Below are 20,263 nucleotides of genomic sequence, written 5' to 3' on the forward strand. Positions count from 1 at the left end.
CAGGAAGGGAAGTTGGGCAGTCAGCAGTTTAGTGGGAATAAGGTCAAGGTGGCAGGAGGTGGCAGGAGGTGGGTCTCATGGACAGGTTGAGCTCTGAGGGAGCATGAGGAGAGATAGGAGGGAAACTAGAGAAAGATGCAAGTTCAGGATCAGGCCAGGCAGGAACCTTAGAGGAAGTTTGGCATGGTGGACTAGGGGAAAGGAGGAAAGTGGCAGAGGCATCTGATTGATGGTTTCAATGATGAAAGAAGTTCAAGAGCTCCTCACATTTGTTGGAAATGAAGGTGGAAGAAACAGAAGAGAGGGGTTTAAGAAGACAGTTTGGAGTAGAGAAAAAAAACCAAGGTTGATCCTGGGATAGTGATTAGTTTTGGCAGATGAGAGCAGGACCCGATAATACATTATATTGTCCAACCAGGTGTCTGCCCTATCATTCAAGTCTGCATCCCTTGGACTTAAGGAACCAAAGCTGAAGGCTGTCCTGGGGGATCGGCCAGGATGAGAGAGAGTAATGGTTGTAATGGGCACTAGGAGGTGAAAATGTGGTTGAGCAGATTGGTAGCTGCAGAAATGTTGTGATGAATGGTCAGTTGGGGAAATCTCCAAAGCAGGCTGCAGGATCAGATAGGACCAGTCCATGACCCTGGGGTGAGGGGACGTGGGTGTGGGCTATGACTGGGGGATTGGTGGCGGGGGTTCTTCCAATCCCGTGGGGGAATGCCCCACCACCAAACCTGGGATCAGATCCCCAACCCTGGGGTTTTTCGTATGGGGAGGCAGGAGTTGGGGGGCCAGGAGGAAGTGTTCCTGTTCCTCCTGGCCTACCTAAAGGTACCTACCTTCTTCCTGAAGCTGTCCTCACCTCCCTTCAGCTGCCAGGTTTCCTGAGTCTGAGGAACACAACAGCCGCAGTAAAATCTGTAAAGCAAATTAAAGGCAGCCTTCCTGGGAGCAGGTTGGCTGCCCACCCCTTGTCCCATCTCTGTTCATCCCAAATGTGGGCAGATTGGGGTCGCATTTTAGATTTGTTACAATTTTCACCTCTGACCTGACCCTAACAATCCTGTTTATCGTGTTAAAATCCAGCCCATTTCAATGAAAGAACTTGAATTTATACAACACCTCAGAATGCCCCAAAAAAACTTGAAAGCCAATGAATTCCTTTTACTATCACTGTTGTTCCATAGACTTGGAATGGGCCTGCTGTTATTTGATTGGTTTAGTCCTGTTTCCATTCTTGGTTTGTTTCTTTTGTAGTGTTCTAGTACTTGTGCCGGAGGGTTCCAACGGCGTGTTGTGGTTTGCCAAGATGAAGATGGATATGATGCCAATAACTGTGCTGAACAGGCTAAGCCTATTGAAATGAGGTCCTGTGAATCTGGTCCTTGTCCTCAGTGGATTTATGGCAACTGGGGAGAGGTAGTATTTCTTCTTCTGATAGTTTTATAATCCTTTGCTAATAGACATTTTTTTTTGAAGCTTGGTATTTGATTCACTGATGCAGTGTGGATTTTATAAGATATAGAGGCACAATTTACATATAATTTCTTACTGCCAAGTTGCAGAGTAAACAATGCAAATGGGATCAACTTTACATATTTTCAGTTTAATCAAAGTAGTAAAGTAAGAATTATTATATATGAAGACCTATCTTTTAAATGGACAATGTTCTAGTGCTTACCCATGTGAGGGAAGTGCATTCAATAATATTTGGACGTTGAACAAGCAAGGAAAAATCAGGGAAACACAATTTCCTCAAGATCGATGAGCCTAATAGGATTTTGCACCCCTTGTGAAGACATTTTGACAATAAAGTACATTATTTTCCTAGTCAAAACAATATTGGGTTTTGCCATGCAATGGGGGCGATTTTAAGCCTAGCGAGTAGTCGGCCTGGCTAGAAACCAGAGAGAATGGTCCCCAGGACTAAGATAACTCCAAGTGGAGGGTTCAACAGGCGTTGTGGGAGAGGGAGAAGGACAGAAGCCTGGGGCAGAGGAAGCCTAAGGTTTCTCTGTGGGACCTGGTGAAGCACTCCTGCTTCTCCTGGCCTACAAGGAAATTTTAATTGGAAATTGAAAACAACTTTCTGGGCCACTACTGGCCCTCAGTGCAGCTCCAACAGCTTTGGTCCGACAGACAAGCCATTGCTGCTCCCATGCCAAAGCCACAGATTAATACTACAGTCGGGCTCTGATGATGTTGTCAGAACGAAATCTGCATTTATTTAAAAAAGGACTGCGCTAGATTCAGGAAGGTATTGGCCAGATCCAGGTGGGAACAAGAACATAGGAACAGCAGAAGTCTGTTCATCCCCTCAAGCCTGTTCTGCCATTCAGTTAGACCATGGCTGATCCGTAGTTCAACTCAATTTACCTGCCTTTATCCCTTGCTACCTTACCTAATAAAAATTTATTGATCTCTCTCTTGAAAATATTAATTGACCTCAAAGGTTTCCATATATACAAATCACTAAAAGCTAGTGCTTGGTACAAAACTGAATCAAAAAGGCTAATGGATTATTGGCCTTTATCTCAAGGGATTCATTTGTGAGGAAGTTATGCTTCAGTTGTACAGCACTTTGGTCAGACCCCATCTGGAGTACTGTGTTCAGTTTTAGGCACCAGACCTCACGCAATGTATATTTGCCGTGGAGAGGGCACAGCACAGATTCACCAGAATGTAAATTATAAGGTCTGGCTGTATAATCTTGTATTCCCTTGAGCTTAGAAAGTTGAAGGGTGATTTAATGGAGACGTTAAAATGATAAAGGGATTTAATTGGGTAAAAACAGAGAAACTGTTTCTTCAGTGAGGAATCCAGCCCAAGAGGGCACAAATTTAAAATTAGAGCTTGGCCATTTTGTAGTGAAATTAGGAAGCATGCTTTCACGTAAAGAGCAGTGGAAATCAGGAACATTCTCCCTTAAAAGACTCTGGCTATGGGGTCAATTAAAATTTTTAAGGTTGAGATCAATTGATTTTTTTGAGGGGTAAAGGTATCAAGGGATATGGATGAAAGGCAGATGAATTGAGTTGAGATACAGATCAGTCATGATCTACTTACATGGCAGGTCAGGCTTGAAGGACTGAATACTGCACTCCTGTTCCCATGTTCCTATTTGCATAGGTCATTCTTAATGGTGAGCTATAAACAATATTTCAGTTCCCTAATGTATTTCTGCATGTTTGATAAGAAGGTTTAGCAGGTGATAGTAGCTGTTGTTTCCCTCGATCATTGAATAAAAATTGTATTCTTGCATGAATTGTCACATAAACTATTTCAAAAATGATTGTCCTAGGAGTTCATTAATTAGCCAACCTTAGTAGTGATGGAAAGGTCATAAAATAGAAAGGTACTTTACCAAACCCTAGATTCACATTCTACATACCATATTGTGAAAGCTGCATTCATCTATAGGAAGTGACCTGTTCATTCAGGAGATTTAAAAGTATTTGGACCAACTCTGACCTAGCTTCTTAACTTTTCTCATCACATATTGGGTTCCTACCTGGTCTGGATTAGAATGGTTTATTAATGCACTTAGGAATTGTTCTATTAATAAATCATCCAGTCAATTAAAAAGTGAGATAATGTTTCAGATACTTTAAAATTCCAAAATCTTGATAATAGAAAAGCAAATCTGATCCTTGAACTGCTTACCTATTATTTTACTTTGTACTGTTGATATTTCTAAAATGCTTTCTTTAGCTTCTGAACAGAATTATTTTAACCCACCTTTTCTTTCCTTTTTTCCTGTAAAATTAGCACTTATTAATGGATATGGTGTTGGTGTTAAATTTATAGTGCACCCAGCTCTGTGGTGGTGGAGCAAGAACAAGACTAGTTATTTGTCAGCTTCCAAATGGCCAAAGGCTAAGTGACCAGAACTGTGAAATTCTTGACAAACCTCCCGACCGTGAACAATGCAATACTCAAGCTTGTCCTACAGATGATGCCTGGCACAGAGGTCGTTGGAGCTCGGTACGATAATCCTTCTATTTATATAACTCAGTTCACCAGTCTATGGGTGTATCAGTTTATAACAGTTGTGCTTAATGCCAGGGTATAGTTTTGTAAATGTTCACCTTTTGTGAGTTTACATTTATTATTTCCTAATTGAATCCATGCTGCTGTTAATAACATGAAGGCCAGTAATATACAGTACACAGTTATGTACCTCAAGTCACAGGCAGTTGGTGCAAAAATATCTTTTTATAACAAAACAATCTGGGAGCTTGTGTGTTACTATTTTTAGTAGTCTTAAGGTTCTAACTATCATGTAGGCATTTTAATCCTGTCCTTTTGGTAAGCACGGGGTAGTAGATTTATGTTAGGGCTTGTTTGTCTATGACCCTGTCATCAATCAGCGGAGGTGAAAAATCAACTTTAGAAGGGTTGCAAAAGAGGTGGAGGCAGATTGACTGAAATGGAAATGAAAATTGGGCAGGATGTAAATCAGGCAACAAATCCACACAAGATGAAATTGAATTTTACCTCCTGTATCTTAAATACATCCCTGTATTTTACCCCGGTTTCAAAACCTCTTAACAAAGACTAGATTAATGTTCAACGTATGTCATATTCTGAACGCTACATACATCTGTAACAAGTGTATCATCCGTCAGTAACTTACAAATCTTTCAGCAAACTCTGACCAAGCTACTTAACAGTTGTCTTGTCGCCATAATGGTCTATTAGTACCATCTTTGTGTCAAGAAGAAATAATGCATCAGTTCAATAATTGAGAAAGTGATTTTTGAATTGCAGCAAAACCTTTCAGGTGATTTTCTTTTATCATCCTCCAGTTTCTTTGCAAAAACAGTCAGGCTAGGAAGGACCAGTAGTTTAACCATGTGTCATTCATTCTGTACTTGAACACCAACTTATCACCTCAATATCATAAAAACAGCATGTTAATAAGGGAATTTTCTGATCCAATTCTTGGGCGAAGCTTTTCCTTCATATTTATAGGTGCATAGTTGAGAACATAAATATGTGCAGTGCTCCTCAATGTGTTTACATTTAACATTTTGGCCTGGTATATAGCACTATTAATGCAGCAGTTAAAATATGTTGCTGATTAATATGATGTGTGCACAGATGCGATTGTGTACAGCAGGTAAGTGACTGTGCTTAGCCAATTACATTTTTGTTCCGTAATCCAAAGTTCCTAATTCATGCACTCATTTGTGTGTCCACTTTTTTTTCTTGATTCCATTTCCTGTTTTTCTAGTTTCTAGGTTGCCTCAGTTCTGAAGTATGTGACAGTTTCTTTCTGAGTTTGGGAGAAATTAGGCACACAGAGCTTGTCTGGCCTCCTTGTTTATTTTGCATTAGCTATTTAAATTGCCTGTGCATACTGGCAAACAATAAATCAGAAAATAATGCCTATTTGCACATATAGATATGAGAAATCATAGGGACATCTCATCCAAAATACAGGTAAACATGGATAAACCGTAGATATGCCCATGCACCTTACTATGTATAGTGGAAAATGTTACCCTTGGTTACTTTCATTTTTGGGTAAGCTGGGTTTTTTACCTACATATAGATGTATGAACTCATGAACACTGACCTGTGACCTCAGTAAATTGGGCTCTGTTGGATTCTAGCCAAACACATAAGCTGCTTTGCTATCATCAGATTCCTTCATTGAGAACTTTAACGGAATGGAGACACTAAATTTGTGGCATTGCAAAAGTGACAAAACACTTGGGGGATAATTTTATGAGTTTGTGCTGCTGGTGAGCCATGATCCCTGTCCGCAGCACAGACACATTAAACGACTCCTTTACTGTAAAATGCACATTAACAAATATACAGGTGCTAAAAGGGTCAAACATATTCTGTAGTAAAATAATTGTCCTAATTATTAACAAGCTAGATACTGTAGTATTAGTTTGCAGTGATACTTACATATTTTCTTCTTGCATCATTTTGGCTCTCTCTTCCATAAGATTCTCTATCAATAGTATATATGGATCAGAGATAGTATTAATCATATTTTCAGTGTTTTACTCTCTTCATAGTTTATAAATTTGGGTTAAAGTATTATCAACAGTATTTGTCTTGGATAACTGCTTTTATATGTTAGATACCCTGGCAATTTAAGCATTTACAATACTAAAAATTAATGTACATATTGCTGACAAGCTTAATTTATTAATGAAGTATTTGCTCACATTTAAAATGTGTAAATATTTTATGGTGCACAGTAAAGATTATTATTGTGACATATTCTAAGCAGATGAAATGTTTAATTATGTTTTTGTTTTGGGAGAATCCTGGTGCTAAATTGCCAAAATCCACAGAAATGTATCTTCTATATATTTGCTTTAATAATGTGTACAAAAGAGTTCTGTACAGTTGACAGGTTTATATTAAACCTAAATGTTAAACTATGTTTTTTGAGCTGTTTTACAGTGTAAATTTAATCTTAAGTGCAAAAGATTTCCATTTGTTCATCCTCTCCTAGAGAAAGAACATCATTGAAAATCCAAAACTAGATTTGAAAACCTTTAATCAATGAATGATATGTGAAAATGTTAATTTCCACAGTGGATTTTGTTAAATAATGTTTACTTTGTATAATATAATTTTTACACAAATAGAGCATATTTGTCATTTAGGATACAAATTTGAATCTAATTGAAAGTGAAACAGCTTGCATCACAGATATAAATAAAGGAGTGTGATGACACAAATTTACTGTCTCTTTTACAGCCATCTAGTATTCCTTGCTTGGCTCAACTATTGTGACCTAAAAATATATTTGATGCAATGCTGTGCAACCATTTTAGACAAAATATATTTAAGTAATGAGGTCAATGCAAATGAACACAGTGATGTGGCTAAGACTTTGGCTAAGCTTTTGCTGGGCATTGCTTTCACGTAGTATGTTGTTACAAATTGTCATGGACAGTATTCAAAGCGTATGTACTTATTCAGACAATGAATTATAGAGGGTATTTGGCATCTCGATGTCTCAAATTCTATTGAATGTGGTGCTACTCTTTTTATCGTAGCTTTAGGAAAATTTAAAATATTGTCCTACTTCCAAAAAGCATGGCAGCAGTTTAATTACCATTACATGTACTTTCTGTGATTGAATTTGGTGGCTCTTTGCAGTATAACAATTGAACCATTTTGCTGTACATTTAAGATAATATTATTTCCTTGTACAATACTTCATTTAAAATTTGATGTCAAATATTGACACAGATAATTTACTGCCATATATTGAAGGTTTGATGGTATTTTAAATGGTGCAGTATCATTATTGACAAGGGACATTGCAAGCAATACTGACATGAATCCTTGGTGCGACAGCAATCTTTTTTTTATTTGGGGATTTACTTACTTTAGAAGCATTTTATGTGAACCAAAAAGTAACTTGATGTTTGCAATAATTCAAAGTAAAGTTTTTATTATAAATTCAAGTAACTGTCCACATTCTTTAGTATTGTCCAAATTGCTGATAACAAAATAGTCCATTAGTTTTACTTACTTTAGAAGCATTTTATGTGAACCAAAAAGTAACTTGATGTTTGCAATAATTCAAAGTAAAGTTTTTATTATAAATTCAAGTAACTGTCCACATTCTTTAGTATTGTCCAAATTGCTGATAACAAAATAGTCCATTAGTTTATGAAGCCTTGCAGATCATTATTATCATGCTTAAAAATACCAAAACTTTGGCTAATATGAGCACTCTTAAATATGAAGTAATAATAGTCTGTCAAAACTGCTAATGAAATAATGCTGCTAGTTCTTCTTCTGCTGTACTGTGGAATGGTCCTATTGGTATGAAACTGTGGATAGACACAAAGGGATAGATTTTCATCTTCACCATCTGAGTGGTAATCTGGTGGGGCGTATCACACTCCCCTTACAGAACCTATATTGAAATCAATTCAAGTGGGTTGTATAGAGAGCGTGAAATCCACCCCACCCTATTACTGTCCAGGCAAAGATGAAAATCGAGCCCGATGTTTGTTGTTCCTGTTGGAAACTTAATACAAGTAATTATTGGAAGTTGGACACTTTGTTGTACAATACATGTGATAAAAATGAAAATCATTGTGGCTTTAATATTTTATCTATTTATTGCAAAATATACTCCAAGTAATGGTTTAATTAAAAAGAAAGTACTTTTCTGTTTATTTTGAGTTAATGAGAAAGAGGAGCATTTGTTCCATGGAGAAATATAGAGGCAGATGCACCTGGGTTATCTGGGTGTTGCCCTTGCTCAGCAAATAAGGGACAAGCAGTTGGGAAGGATCACACACCTGCAATAGGCTCTGCCTGAATTTCCATCCAGTTAAATTGGCCCATTGCAAGTCCTTTATCCACCGGTTTTATATAAAATTAGTAATTCACTAGACATTCCTGAGAACTATTGATATTTTAACCCACAAAATATTATTACTTTAAAAATTATTCTAACTATGATGAAGTGACTTTATCAATAGACATAAAAAGTATTACTCATTATTAGGTACAATAGTTATTGAGAGTAAAGTTCAACTTCGGCAGGGAAACAAAACACCACATATACTTTCTATTAAGGATTAACATTTACTAAAGCTGAATAATGGATTTCATTTTGGCATCTCCCACCTACCATAGGAAACGTGACTTCAGCAGTCCCAGTGCAAATGTAGCCTTGAATTCAGAGTAAAGTTGAGTGTTACTGTGCCATTTTGCACTGCTCTTTTGGAAATTCAGGGGTGATTTTCATCTCACTATTTCTCTTCCCTGCACCCCCCCACTACTGTTTGCTTATGCTTTAAAACTTCTGTGAAAATGCAAATTGTTGTTTTTGTAATTAAAAAACTAGAGTTTAAGATTCTTCTAACACTTCCTTGCATTTTACAAATCATGATCCAAGCCAGTAAAGTATGTGGGAAATTCCCATGTTAGGGAGTTAGAGTTAGTTGAATATCAGAGCACTGGGATCTCAAGTGCTTTAAGAACAAGCCAAACTGCCTGTTCTCATGTAATGTGAATAAGCTAATGTGTGGTCACTTCCTCATGTGCTACCTTAGAAACGCATTGTGAAGGATCTATTCTGAGTAGAATCATACTACTAAGAGATTTCAGTTATCTCTGGCAGTTAATAGGTAGTCAACAGGAATTGCAGATTTTTTACAAATAACCCATCGCCAAGGCGTCATAGTCTTATTTATGCTTTAAGCACCATTCCTGCTCTTGAGCACATAATCTCGATATAATACTGCAGTGCAATATTGAGGAAGGACAGCACTATTGGAGATGCCATTCTTTGGCTGAGACATTAAACTGAAGGCCTGTTTGCCTGTTCTTATGGTTCAAGTGGTCATTGAAGATTCCCAAGACACATTTAATGAAGAGCAGGGAGATTTCTTGGTGCTCTGGCCAACATTCATGCTTTAAGCAAAATCAGCAAAAGCAGATTAATTGGTCATTTAACTTGTTGCTGTTTGTGATATTATGTCCAATAAACATTTAGTTGGTGTGACAATGTAATGGCTACTCTTATTTCAAACTTTCTGGAATATTTTCTCTGGATATAACATTCAGTATGAGAGGTAAATATCAAATCACTTTCACCCTTCAGGATTTCAAGGTGACAATAACCATCTCCAAGAATGAGCATGCAAACAGCAGAAAAATATTAAGTAAGTTAATTCAGCAACTATGCTGAACAGTAAAATGAGAAAGAAAATAAAGCATAGCACTCTTCCAGTAATATGCAGGAAAGATGGATTTGCCAAGCCTAGAAATATAATGATAACCACTGCACTTGTAATTATTTTCAAATCCAAACAATTTGAATGTTTCCGTCAACTTGAGAATATATTCAAGTAGGTTTAACAATGAATGGGCTAGGACTAATAACAGGAGTAGTAGAAGGTATCTTCTCAGGATCATTTTTCACATCATCAAGTTCACAACTTTCTTCATAGATTGTCCTGGAGATTTCACATCAGAATCTGGAGTACTAACCATATTCTGGTTTGTTATGCATGGGAATAGATGAAGCATCTGAAACTTTCTGAGGAGATATAACAGCTGCTTCCTTGTGGAAAAGCCATTAGTGGTAGATCACACTCAACATTATGACTTGGTATTACTACATCAAAAGATCAATACAGTTCTTGTAATTGATCCTTATGACACTTGCGCCATAAATCATGCCCCAAAACTAAAAAGGTAACGGCTCTAATTATCTGTTCAATAACACCAACACTTTTTTTTACGTTCCCATGGAAATCACAACGTAATACTCTTTCTCCCACAGTATTGCTGCGGAATTGGTGAACCAGCATTACAAAGTTTTCTTCATAAAGCATGTAACTTTCTTCCAGTGAATAACTTAGAAGGCATCTTACATTAACTGAAGAGACATTCTTGCTGATTTCTGATGCATGGTTCCAGGATCTTGTTGCATGTTCTTTAAAAAAATTTTGAATGTACAAACACAATTTCTCCATTTGACTGTGGGGCCTAAAAATTCCTTTAGATCATTTTAAAGCACCAAAAGGGTGCAGAGAATGATCCCTGCACCGGAAGATGGAGGATTGCAAGAAACTGGTACTCAGGCCTCATCTGCATATTCAGGGTGAGCCTGTTGTGTCTCCATAGGCAGTTTGCCTGACAGAAGCATGCAATTTCAGGTGGCCTGCCACACTGGCAGCGGTCCTCAGGTAAGCCCTGAGAGGACAGTGGAAGGGGCCCCATAGAAGTACTGTGGAGCCAGGAGGAGCACTCCTGTTTCTCCTGGTTCCACAGAATTAAATGAAAAAGCTATTTACTTACCATTTTGGTGGTGACCACATCACATTCCAAAAACACAGCCCAAGGTCTGCTTTGTTCAGAGCAGCCCACTTTCTGATAGGATCCTTAAACAGGTGTTATGCCCCTCATTAACATATATAAGGGCTTAGTGTGTTTTAGGTGGCTGTCCTAGATGCTTGAAAAATGACTGAACTCATTTCGGCTTCACTCCCTCCACACCGATGCACAGTGGCAGCAGTGTGTACCATCTACAAGATGCACTGCAGCAAAGCACCAGGGCTCCTTAGACAGCATCTTCCAAACCTGCGACCTCTACCACCTAGAAAAACAAGGGCAGCAGATGCATGGGAACACCACCACCTGCAAGTTCCCATCCAATCCACATACGACCCTGACTTGGAACTATATTGCCGTTCCTTCACTGTCGCTGGGTCAAAATCCTGGAACTCCCTTCCGAACAGCACTGTGGATGTACCTACCCCACATGGACTGCAGCAGTTCAAGAAGGCGACTCACCACCACCTTCTGAAGGGCAATTAGGGATGGGCAATAAATACTTGCCTAGCCAGTGATGCCACATCCCATGAATGAATAAAAAAAATGTCTTTGGGGCACAGAATGTTGCGTCTTGAAATTGGTCCTTTATGAACCTGTTTTAAGACAGTAAAAGAAACTGAAGAAATGCAAAAAGAATTAAGGGGAGAGAAGCAGAAGAAAGGAGGAAGAGAACTAGAAGCACAGAGGAGAGACAGAAAGAAAACAGCACAAAGACATCAGAAACAAGTAAAAGAGTGACCATTTTCTCTGACTTACCATTTGTAAATACTACATATCAGTTTATAGCTCTTTAAAAATAATATTTACCATTCTGTACTTGATTTAGTTACCTGCCATGTGAGCATATGAGGACATCTTAATATAAGGTACTTTAGTTGTGTCTGATGCTTTTATCCAAATGAATGATATTGATTAAGTAAGAATAATGAGAAAATAAACTATGAATCCAAAAAGAAATAAAGTGAAGTCAGGTCTACACTGAAGGTTTAATGAAGATAAACTCTTGCATTATCCAATTGTTTAAAACTTTCAAAATTTAACATGTTATATACAATATATCACAGGCATTGAAGAAACAACCCAATTAAAACATTAGGGTTGACAAGGAAAATGTAATTACACAAAACATTGTATATTTCTCTGCTAAATTAACAGAATATTTTTGCTGTTGTATGTTGATGACTTTGGATTAAATTCATGAAAATCTCAGTTCCATTCATTGGTTAGAATCAAATATCAACCTGGCTTTATTATGATTTCTTAATTTTGATGGTAATGACATTTATAGGCAAGGAGCAGATAAACATCCAAAATCATGTTATTCGCCATGTTTAGAATTCAAGTAGCAGAACCTAATGCACCACTATTAAGCTAATTATGTAAGGATTTAATTCTGAGAAATTTAGATCTGTGCACACTTGTAATTATGCCAATAACAATAATTTGCTAAGGGCATCTTAGATTTTCCTGAGAGAAAATAAATGTTTGCTTTCTCCAATTTCTGGAATCCTCTTAGTCATCCTACTTGTTGCCATTGTTTAATATCGCCTATTTATAACATGCGTTATTGGCAGGCAGGACTTTGTGCATGTTACTGATCAACTTTTGCCATGTGGTGTCAGTGACAGAAGTCTATTGCAATATGTAACCACCTCAGTTTTATGCTCTACTACTGGAATGGATTTTTAGTAAAAAAAAAATAGACTAATATTACAATGCAACTGTTCTCCATCAATTGTGAGCAGTGGATTCCAGCTGCTGTTGTTTATTGCCTTTTCATTGTCATGTACTGATTCTTTTTGGTACATCTTAATGGGAGACATAAACAAAGTGATGGGCCTGCTTTGTGAAACTGCTCTGTGCAGCAGTATCAGAAATCAAAAAATTGTGTTTTCAGTGCTCTTATTAAAATGTTGGTATGTTCCCAATGGTGGGGGAGTCCGGAACCAGGGGTCATAGTCTAAGGATACGGGGTAAACTTTTCAGGACTGAGATGAGGAGAAATTTCTTCACCCAGAGAGTGGTGAGCCTGTGGAATTCGCTACCACAGAAAGCAGTTAAGGCCAAAACATAGAATGTTTTCAAAAAGGAGTTAGATATAGCTCTTGGATCTAAAGGGATCAAAGGGTATGGGGCGAAAGCGGGAACAGGATACTGAGTTGGATGATCAGCCATGATCGTAATGAATGACGGAGCAGGCTCGAAGGGCCGAATGGCCTACTCCTGCTCCTATTTTCTATGTTTCTATATACATTGCTAAACAGTCCATGAAACTGATTAACAGAACAACAACAGTAAATGGGAATGGAAACTCAAGAAAAGAATATGTAAATAAATTTTGCCGCCTTAAATATGAGAGCTAAAGAAGAATCTTGAAATGCTTGTGCATTTATGAGGAACTCCACAATTTGATTAACAACACTTTTCTCACATCTCTAACATATGTTAAAAAATAAATGTTGTAAGTTAATGACTTTTCTATCTTAAAAAGTGTACATACAGAATTACCTCCAGCTAAGTACTTTTTCTGCTCGTGCTCCATCATGTCTTTGTATTCTAGCCTCTCTGACTCCTTTAATCACAACTGGAACTCTCATCTCCTCTAATGTTAACGTGGTCTTCAAAAAGCTTCAACTCTAAAGTCTATAAAAAGTCTACTCTTAATCTGGGGAAGTTCTTTCTGCAACTTTCTCACACTGCTTAACTGCAGTAGTAGGTTGTATCTGTAAGCAAGATATGATTTACGTAACTATAGTACTGTGTCATATATTGCAAATTGTTTCATGAATACTGTCTAAAGTCTTCCTGCATTATATTTGTATACTGACAATAATTTGCTGTACTTAGCAGCAATTCATTGCTTCTATTTATATCCATTTTGACACCATAGAATGTCCGAATTCTTCAAATAATATCAAAATTAGATCCAATTATCACTTTAAAAAGTTATGAATAGTGTCTAATTCTTTAGATCAGTAATAATGTATTAATATTAATTGAACTAAACTAAAATAAAGCCAAATTTTTATTAATTTTGGTATGTTTAATCTCACTTCCTAAAGTCCCTTTAAGAGATGTTTATTCTGAAACTACATAATGTTTCTCTTCATACATCTTTTAACAGCCCTCCCGTAGGTGGCCCCATTCAGGCATTTAGTTTTCGGCTGCCCACATCACTTTTATTGTAAGCCGATCTGCCAACAAAAGTTGATGGTCTACTCTTTGCAAAACTTGGTATGCTTTTTTGGCCCACAGAAGCCAGCAGAAACATCTGTGCACATTCAAACAAGACTGCATAGATCTCCACTTTAACAAAACAAAATTATTGCCATGTTGGTGATACAGCCACCTAACATGATAACTTTATTCAATTGTGAGATGTAAGCATCGCTGGCAAGTCAAGCATTTATTGCCCGACCCTAATTGCTCTTGAGAAGATGCTGGTAAGCTGCCTTCTTGAACCACTGCAGTCCATGTGGTGTGGTTCACCGACAGTGCTGTCAGGGAAGGAGTTCTAGGATTTTGACCCAGCAACACTGAAGGAATAGCGGTATAGTTCCAAGTCAGGATGGTGTGTGATTTGGAGGGAAATTTGGAGGTGGTGGTGTTCCCATGCGTCTGCTGCCCTTGTTCCCTGGGTGGTAGAGGTTGCGGGTTTGGAAGGTTTTGTTGAAGGAGTCTTGGCGAGTTGTTGCAGTACATCTTGTAGGTGCTGCTACTGTGCATGGGTAGTGGAGGGGGCAAATGTTTAAGGTGGTGGATGTGGTGCTGATTAAACAGGCTGCTTTGTCTTGGAGAGCTTCTTGAGTATTGTTGGAGCTGCACTCATCCAGGCAAATGGAGAGTATTCCATCATGCTCCTGACTTGTGCCTTATAGATGGTGCCTCTGAACTGCTCTTGTAGCCACAGTCTACATATGGCTTGTCCAGTTACGTTTTAGATCAGTGGTATTGATGGTAGGGGTTTCAGCAATGGTAATGGCGTTGAATTTCAAGGGGGGATGGTTAGATTTTCTCTTGTTGCAGATCGTCATTGCCCGGCACTTGTGTGGCATGAATGTTACTTGGCATTTACCAGCCTAAAACTGAAGATTGTCCAAGTCTTGCTGCATACGGGCATGGACTGCTTTAGTATCTGAGGAGTTGCAACTGGAACATTGCACTGTGCAATCATCAGCGAATATACCCACTTCTGACCTTATGTTGAAGGTCATTGATGAAGCAGCTGAAGATGGTTGGGCCTAGGACACTACCCTGAGGAACTCCTGCAGAGATGTCCTGGGGCTGAGATGATTGATCTCCCAACAATCTCAACCATCTTCATTTGTGGTGGTATGACTCCAGTGGAGAGTTTCCCCCCGCCCCCGATTCCCATTGACTTCAGTTTTGCTAGTTCTGGAGTCTTCAGTTCGACAGCCGGGATGTTGTAAGGGCCCTTAGCCTTTGTTGTATCCAGTGCCTTCAGCCATTTTTTAATATCACGTAGATATTACAAGTGATGCCACACTTGTTCAAATGCAGCCTTGATGTCATGGGCAGTCACTCTTAACTCACCTCTGGAATTCAGGTCTTTTGTCCATGTTTGGACCAAGGCTGTATTGAGGTCTGAAGCTCAGTGGCCCTGGCACAACTCAAACTGAGCATCAGTGAGCAGCTTGTGGCTGAGTAATTGCCACTTGATAGCACTGTGACCAATACCTTCCATCGCTTTGCTGATAATTGAGAGCAGATTAATCGGGCGGTAATTGGACGGATTGGATTTGTCCTGCTTTTGTAGACAGGACTTACCTGGGCAATTTGCCATATTGTTGAGTAGATGCCTGTGTTGAAGCTATACAGGAATAGCTTGGCTGGGGGCGCTCCTAGTTCTGGAGCACAAGTCTTCAGTACTGCAGCCGGGATGTTGTTAGGACCCATAATCTTTGTTGTACCCAGTGCCTTCAGCCATTTCCTAATATCACGTAGAGTGAATTGAATTGTCTGAAGCAGCACTGAGGCTGGAGACCTCAGGAGGAGGCCAACTTGGATCACCCACTGGGCACTTCTGGTTGACGATTGTTGTAAATGCTTCAGGCTTGTCTTCTGCAGTGTCGTGCTGGGCTCACCCATCATTGAGGATGGGGATGTTTGAGCCTCTTCCTCCAGTTAGTTTTTTACTTGTCCATCACCATTCATGACTGGATGTTGCAAGACTGCAGAGCTTTGATCTGATCTGTTCGTTATGGGATCTCTTAGCTTTGTCTATAGCATGCTGCTTCCACTGTTGAGAATTTATATAGTTCTGTGTCGTAGTTTCACCAGGTTGGCACCTCAATTTTAGGTATGCCTGGTGCTGTTCCTGGCATGCTCTCCTGCACGCTTCATTGAACCAGGGTTGGTCCCCTGACTTGATGGTAATATTAGAGTGAGGAATATGCAGGGTCATAAGATTACAGATTGTGGTTGCATACAATTCTGCTGTAGCTGATGGTCCACATCACCAAATCTGCAAAGACTTTATTGTTATTTCTTTTTGGCGGACAGCTAATTAAACAGCAAACTACCGTCAGTTTGGGTATATAGATGCGAATGCGGGAGTTAGATTCTTTAAATAAGTTATAAAGTCTTTAGATATTGGTTTATCTTAGTAGTGTTAAAGATTTTAGTTTTTTCTTATAAACAGTTAATTTGTTGATATCTAAACATACCTGGTTTGGTTTGACTTATTCAGGGGTTACTAGATTGGTTCAATTTGGCTGTGGCTTTCTTTGATTTGGGAAAGCTTTAAGATATATATGATGCGACCTGTGGCGCCGTGGGACTGAATTGACAGTGCATTGCTCCCACTGCAGTCAGAATTATATATATATATTGATTGGGGGCTTTGTCTTGGGCGGTTGTGACATAACATTAATTGGGGGATTGCCCGCGATCGAATCATATTTTAGTTAGGCAGCTCGTGTTTGAGATCAGAATCAGACTAATTGAAGGGCTCACGTTTAGAATATTAATTACTTGTCTCTGGGATAACATATTTAAATTGGGGTCTTGCATCTGTCGTCATATTAATTTCTCACGGGTCTGGGTTCATATCAGTTGGAAACTCGATAGTTGTATTTGGGTTGCTCCTGTGTCCCTGAGTATATTTATTTTATTTTTTATTTATTTAGAGATACAGCACTGAAACAGGCCCCTCGGCCCACCAAGTCTGTGCCGACCAACAACCACCCATTTATACTAATCCTACATTAACCCCATATTCTCTACCACATCCCCACCATTCTCCTACCACCTACCTACACTAGGGGCAATTTACAATGGCCAATTTACCTATCAACCTGCAAGTCTTTGGCTGTGAGAGGAAACCGGAGCACCTGGGGAAACCCACGGAGACACAGGGAGAACTTGCAAACTCCGCACAGGCAGTACCCAGAACTGAACCCGGGTCGCTAGAGCTGTGAGGCTGCAGTGCTAACCACTGCACCACTGTGCCGCCCAAAACCTATAATGATAGGTTTTCCTGCCTCACTTACAGGATATGGAGTTACTTTCCCCTTTGACAAAAATTCATTATAACTCTTGGGTGTTTTATTCTTAACCTCTACACTCCTTTTAGTTTTAGTATCTGGTTTCACAGCTGTCATTGAAGCTATAGCTTGGTCTGCTATACTCTCAGTCAGAGTCCTTTCCTCTGCACTAGCTTTGCATACCTCAACAAGTCCTCCGGGTTTACCTTGCAATTTCCAGCACTCTGAGCGAAGATGACCCGTTTTGTGGCAATGATAACACTTCGGCTTGCGAACCTTACTTTTACCCTCAGCACCTTCCTTTTTGGCCTGTGGAGGTGATCCTGGGGCATTCCCAGCTGTTCCTTCTTGTTCCTGGCTACTTGCCTTCCTTTCACCCTCCCACTTTCTATCCTTCTCGGGTTTATGGGGGTCATAGAGCGATATAAGGTTTACACCAAAGAGTGCCTTGAATGCTAAAGTTTTAGTTAATGGAATTGGCGGGGAGTATATACCCATACCTTTGTATAAAGTATGCTTAAAGAGTGACTTAATATCTGGGATAGTAACTGTAGGAGTTGTCCACAGTTTGCCAGTAAAGGGAATTAATCTACTCCTAGGAAATGATTTGGCTGGATCAAAAGTATCAGTTTCTCCTATAATTACAGAGGAACCAAGTGAAATTAAGGAAACGGAGCAATTACAAGAACAAGTTCTGGGAATATTTCCTGCGTGTGTAGTCACCTGAACAATGGCTAAACAGGACCCATCGTCGGAGGTAAAAGGGGCACCACAAGCAGATAGCCAAGTATCTGAAATCATATTTGGGGATTTAGATAATCCAAATGAGATGTTTAACAGATCGTCTATCATTGTAGCACAGTAAGCTGATCCAGAGTTATACCAAATAGCACAGACGGCTCTGTCAGAAGCTGAGGCGAAAGGAGTTCCAGAAGGCTATTATTTGGCAAACAGGGTTTTGAGGAGGAAGTGGAAACCGCCGCGTAGACTGGACAGTTGTTGAACAGATAGTGGTACCACCTAAATATCACCAAGGATTATTAAGGTTAGCACATGACATTCCTTTTGCAGGACATAGGGGAATTCAGAAGACCAAATCACGCATAAGCCAACATTATTACTGACCAAGTCTTACAAATGATGTGAGACAATTTTGTAGGACATGCCATACCTGTCAAATGGTGGGAAAACCACAACCTACCATTGAACCGGCACCACTAGTTTCCATACCAGTGATAGAAGAACCATTTAGCAGGGTATTAGTAGACAGTGTAGGACCCTTGCCAAACACAAAAGCAGGGCATCAATACATACTTACTATTATGGTGGCACAGTGGCGCAATGGTTAGCACCGCAGCCTCACAGCTCCAGTGACCCGGGTTCAATTCTAGGTACTGCCTGTGTGGAGTTTGCAAGTTCTCCCTGTGTCTGCGTGGGTTTCCTCCGGGTGCTCCGGTTTCCTCCCACAAGCCAAAAGACTTGCAGGTTGGTAGGTAAATTGGCCATTATAAATTGCCACTAGTATAGGTTTCTTTTGGGCCTCCTTATCTCGAGAGACAATGGATACGCGCCTGGAGGTGGTCAGTGGTTTGTGAAGCAGCGCCTGGAGTGGCTATAAAGGCCAATTCTGGAGTAACAGGCTCTTCCACAGGTGCTGCAGAGAAATTTGTTTGTTGGGGCTGTTGCACAGTTGGCTCTCCCCTTGCGCCTCTGTCTTTTTTCCTGCCAACTACTAAGTCTCTTCGACTCGCCACAATTTAGCCCTGTCTTTATGGCTGCCCGCCAGCTCTGGCGAATGCTGGCAACTGACTCCCACGACTTGTGATCAATGTCACACGATTTCATGTCGCGTTTGCAGACGTCTTTATAACGGAGACATGGACGGCCGGTGGGTCTGATACCAGTGGCGAGCTCGCTGTACAATGTGTCTTTGGGGATCCTGCCATCTTCCATGCGGCTCACATGGCCAAGCCATCTCAAGCGCCGCTGACTCAGTAGTGTGTATAAGCTGGGGATGTTGGCCGCTTCAAGGACTTCTGTGTTGGAGATATAGTCCTGCCACCTGATGCCAAGTATTCTCCGAAGGCAGCGAAGATGGAATGAATTGAGACGTCGCTCTTGGCTGGCATACGTTGTCCAGGCCTCGCTGCCGTAGAGCAAGGTACTGAGGACACAGGCCTGATACACTCGGACTTTTGTGTTCCGTGTCAGTGCGCCATTTTCCCACACTCTCTTGGCCAGTCTGAACATAGCAGTGGAAGCCTTACCCATGCGCTTGTTGATTTCTGCATCTAGAGACAGGTTACTGGTGATAGTTGAGCCTAGGTAGGTGAACTCTTGAACCACTTCCAGAGCGTGGTCGCCAATATTGATGGATGGAGCATTTCTGACATCCTGCCCCATGATGTTCGTTTTCTTGAGGCTGATGGTTAGGCCAAATTCATTGCAGGCAGACGCAAACCTGTCGATGAGACTCTGCAGGCATTCTTCAGTGTGAGATGTTAAAGCAGCATCGTCAGCAAAGAGGAGTTCTCTGATGAGGACTTTCCGTACTTTGGACTTCGCTCTTAGATGGGCAAGGTTGAACAACCTGCCCCCTGATCTTGTGTGGAGGAAAATTCCTTCTTCAGAGGATTTGAACGCATGTGAAAGCAGCAGGGAGAAGAAAATCCCAAAAAGTGTGGGTGCGAGAACACAGCCCTGTTTCACACCACTCAGGATAGGAAAGGGCTCTGATGAGGAGCCACCATGTTGAATTGTGCCTTTCATATTGTCATGGAATGAGGTGATGATACTTAGTAGCTTTGGTGGACATCCGATCTTTTCTAGTAGTCTGAAGAGACCACGTCTGCTGACGAGGTCAAAGGCTTTGGTGAGATCAATGAAAGCAATGTAGAGGGGCATCTGCTGTTCAC

The 20,263-nt window shown here is 40.0% G+C and overlaps 1 protein-coding gene across 3 annotated transcripts in view; it reads left to right on the forward strand.

Moving 5' to 3' along the window:
• adamts9 (ADAM metallopeptidase with thrombospondin type 1 motif, 9) overlaps positions 1-20,263 on the forward strand; it is a 402,991-nt gene that overhangs the window by 161,073 nt on the left and 221,655 nt on the right. For all 3 annotated transcript variants that reach the window (XM_068051578.1, XM_068051580.1, XM_068051581.1), the window contains exons 27-28: positions 1,258-1,419; positions 3,808-3,984. In XM_068051578.1, coding sequence (XP_067907679.1) covers positions 1,258-1,419; positions 3,808-3,984 — 339 coding nt within the window. The remainder of the gene's footprint in view (positions 1-1,257; positions 1,420-3,807; positions 3,985-20,263) is intronic.

This window comes from Heterodontus francisci, chromosome 19 (genome assembly GCF_036365525.1).
Source record: "Heterodontus francisci isolate sHetFra1 chromosome 19, sHetFra1.hap1, whole genome shotgun sequence".
Taxonomy (NCBI): Eukaryota; Metazoa; Chordata; class Chondrichthyes; order Heterodontiformes; family Heterodontidae; genus Heterodontus; species Heterodontus francisci.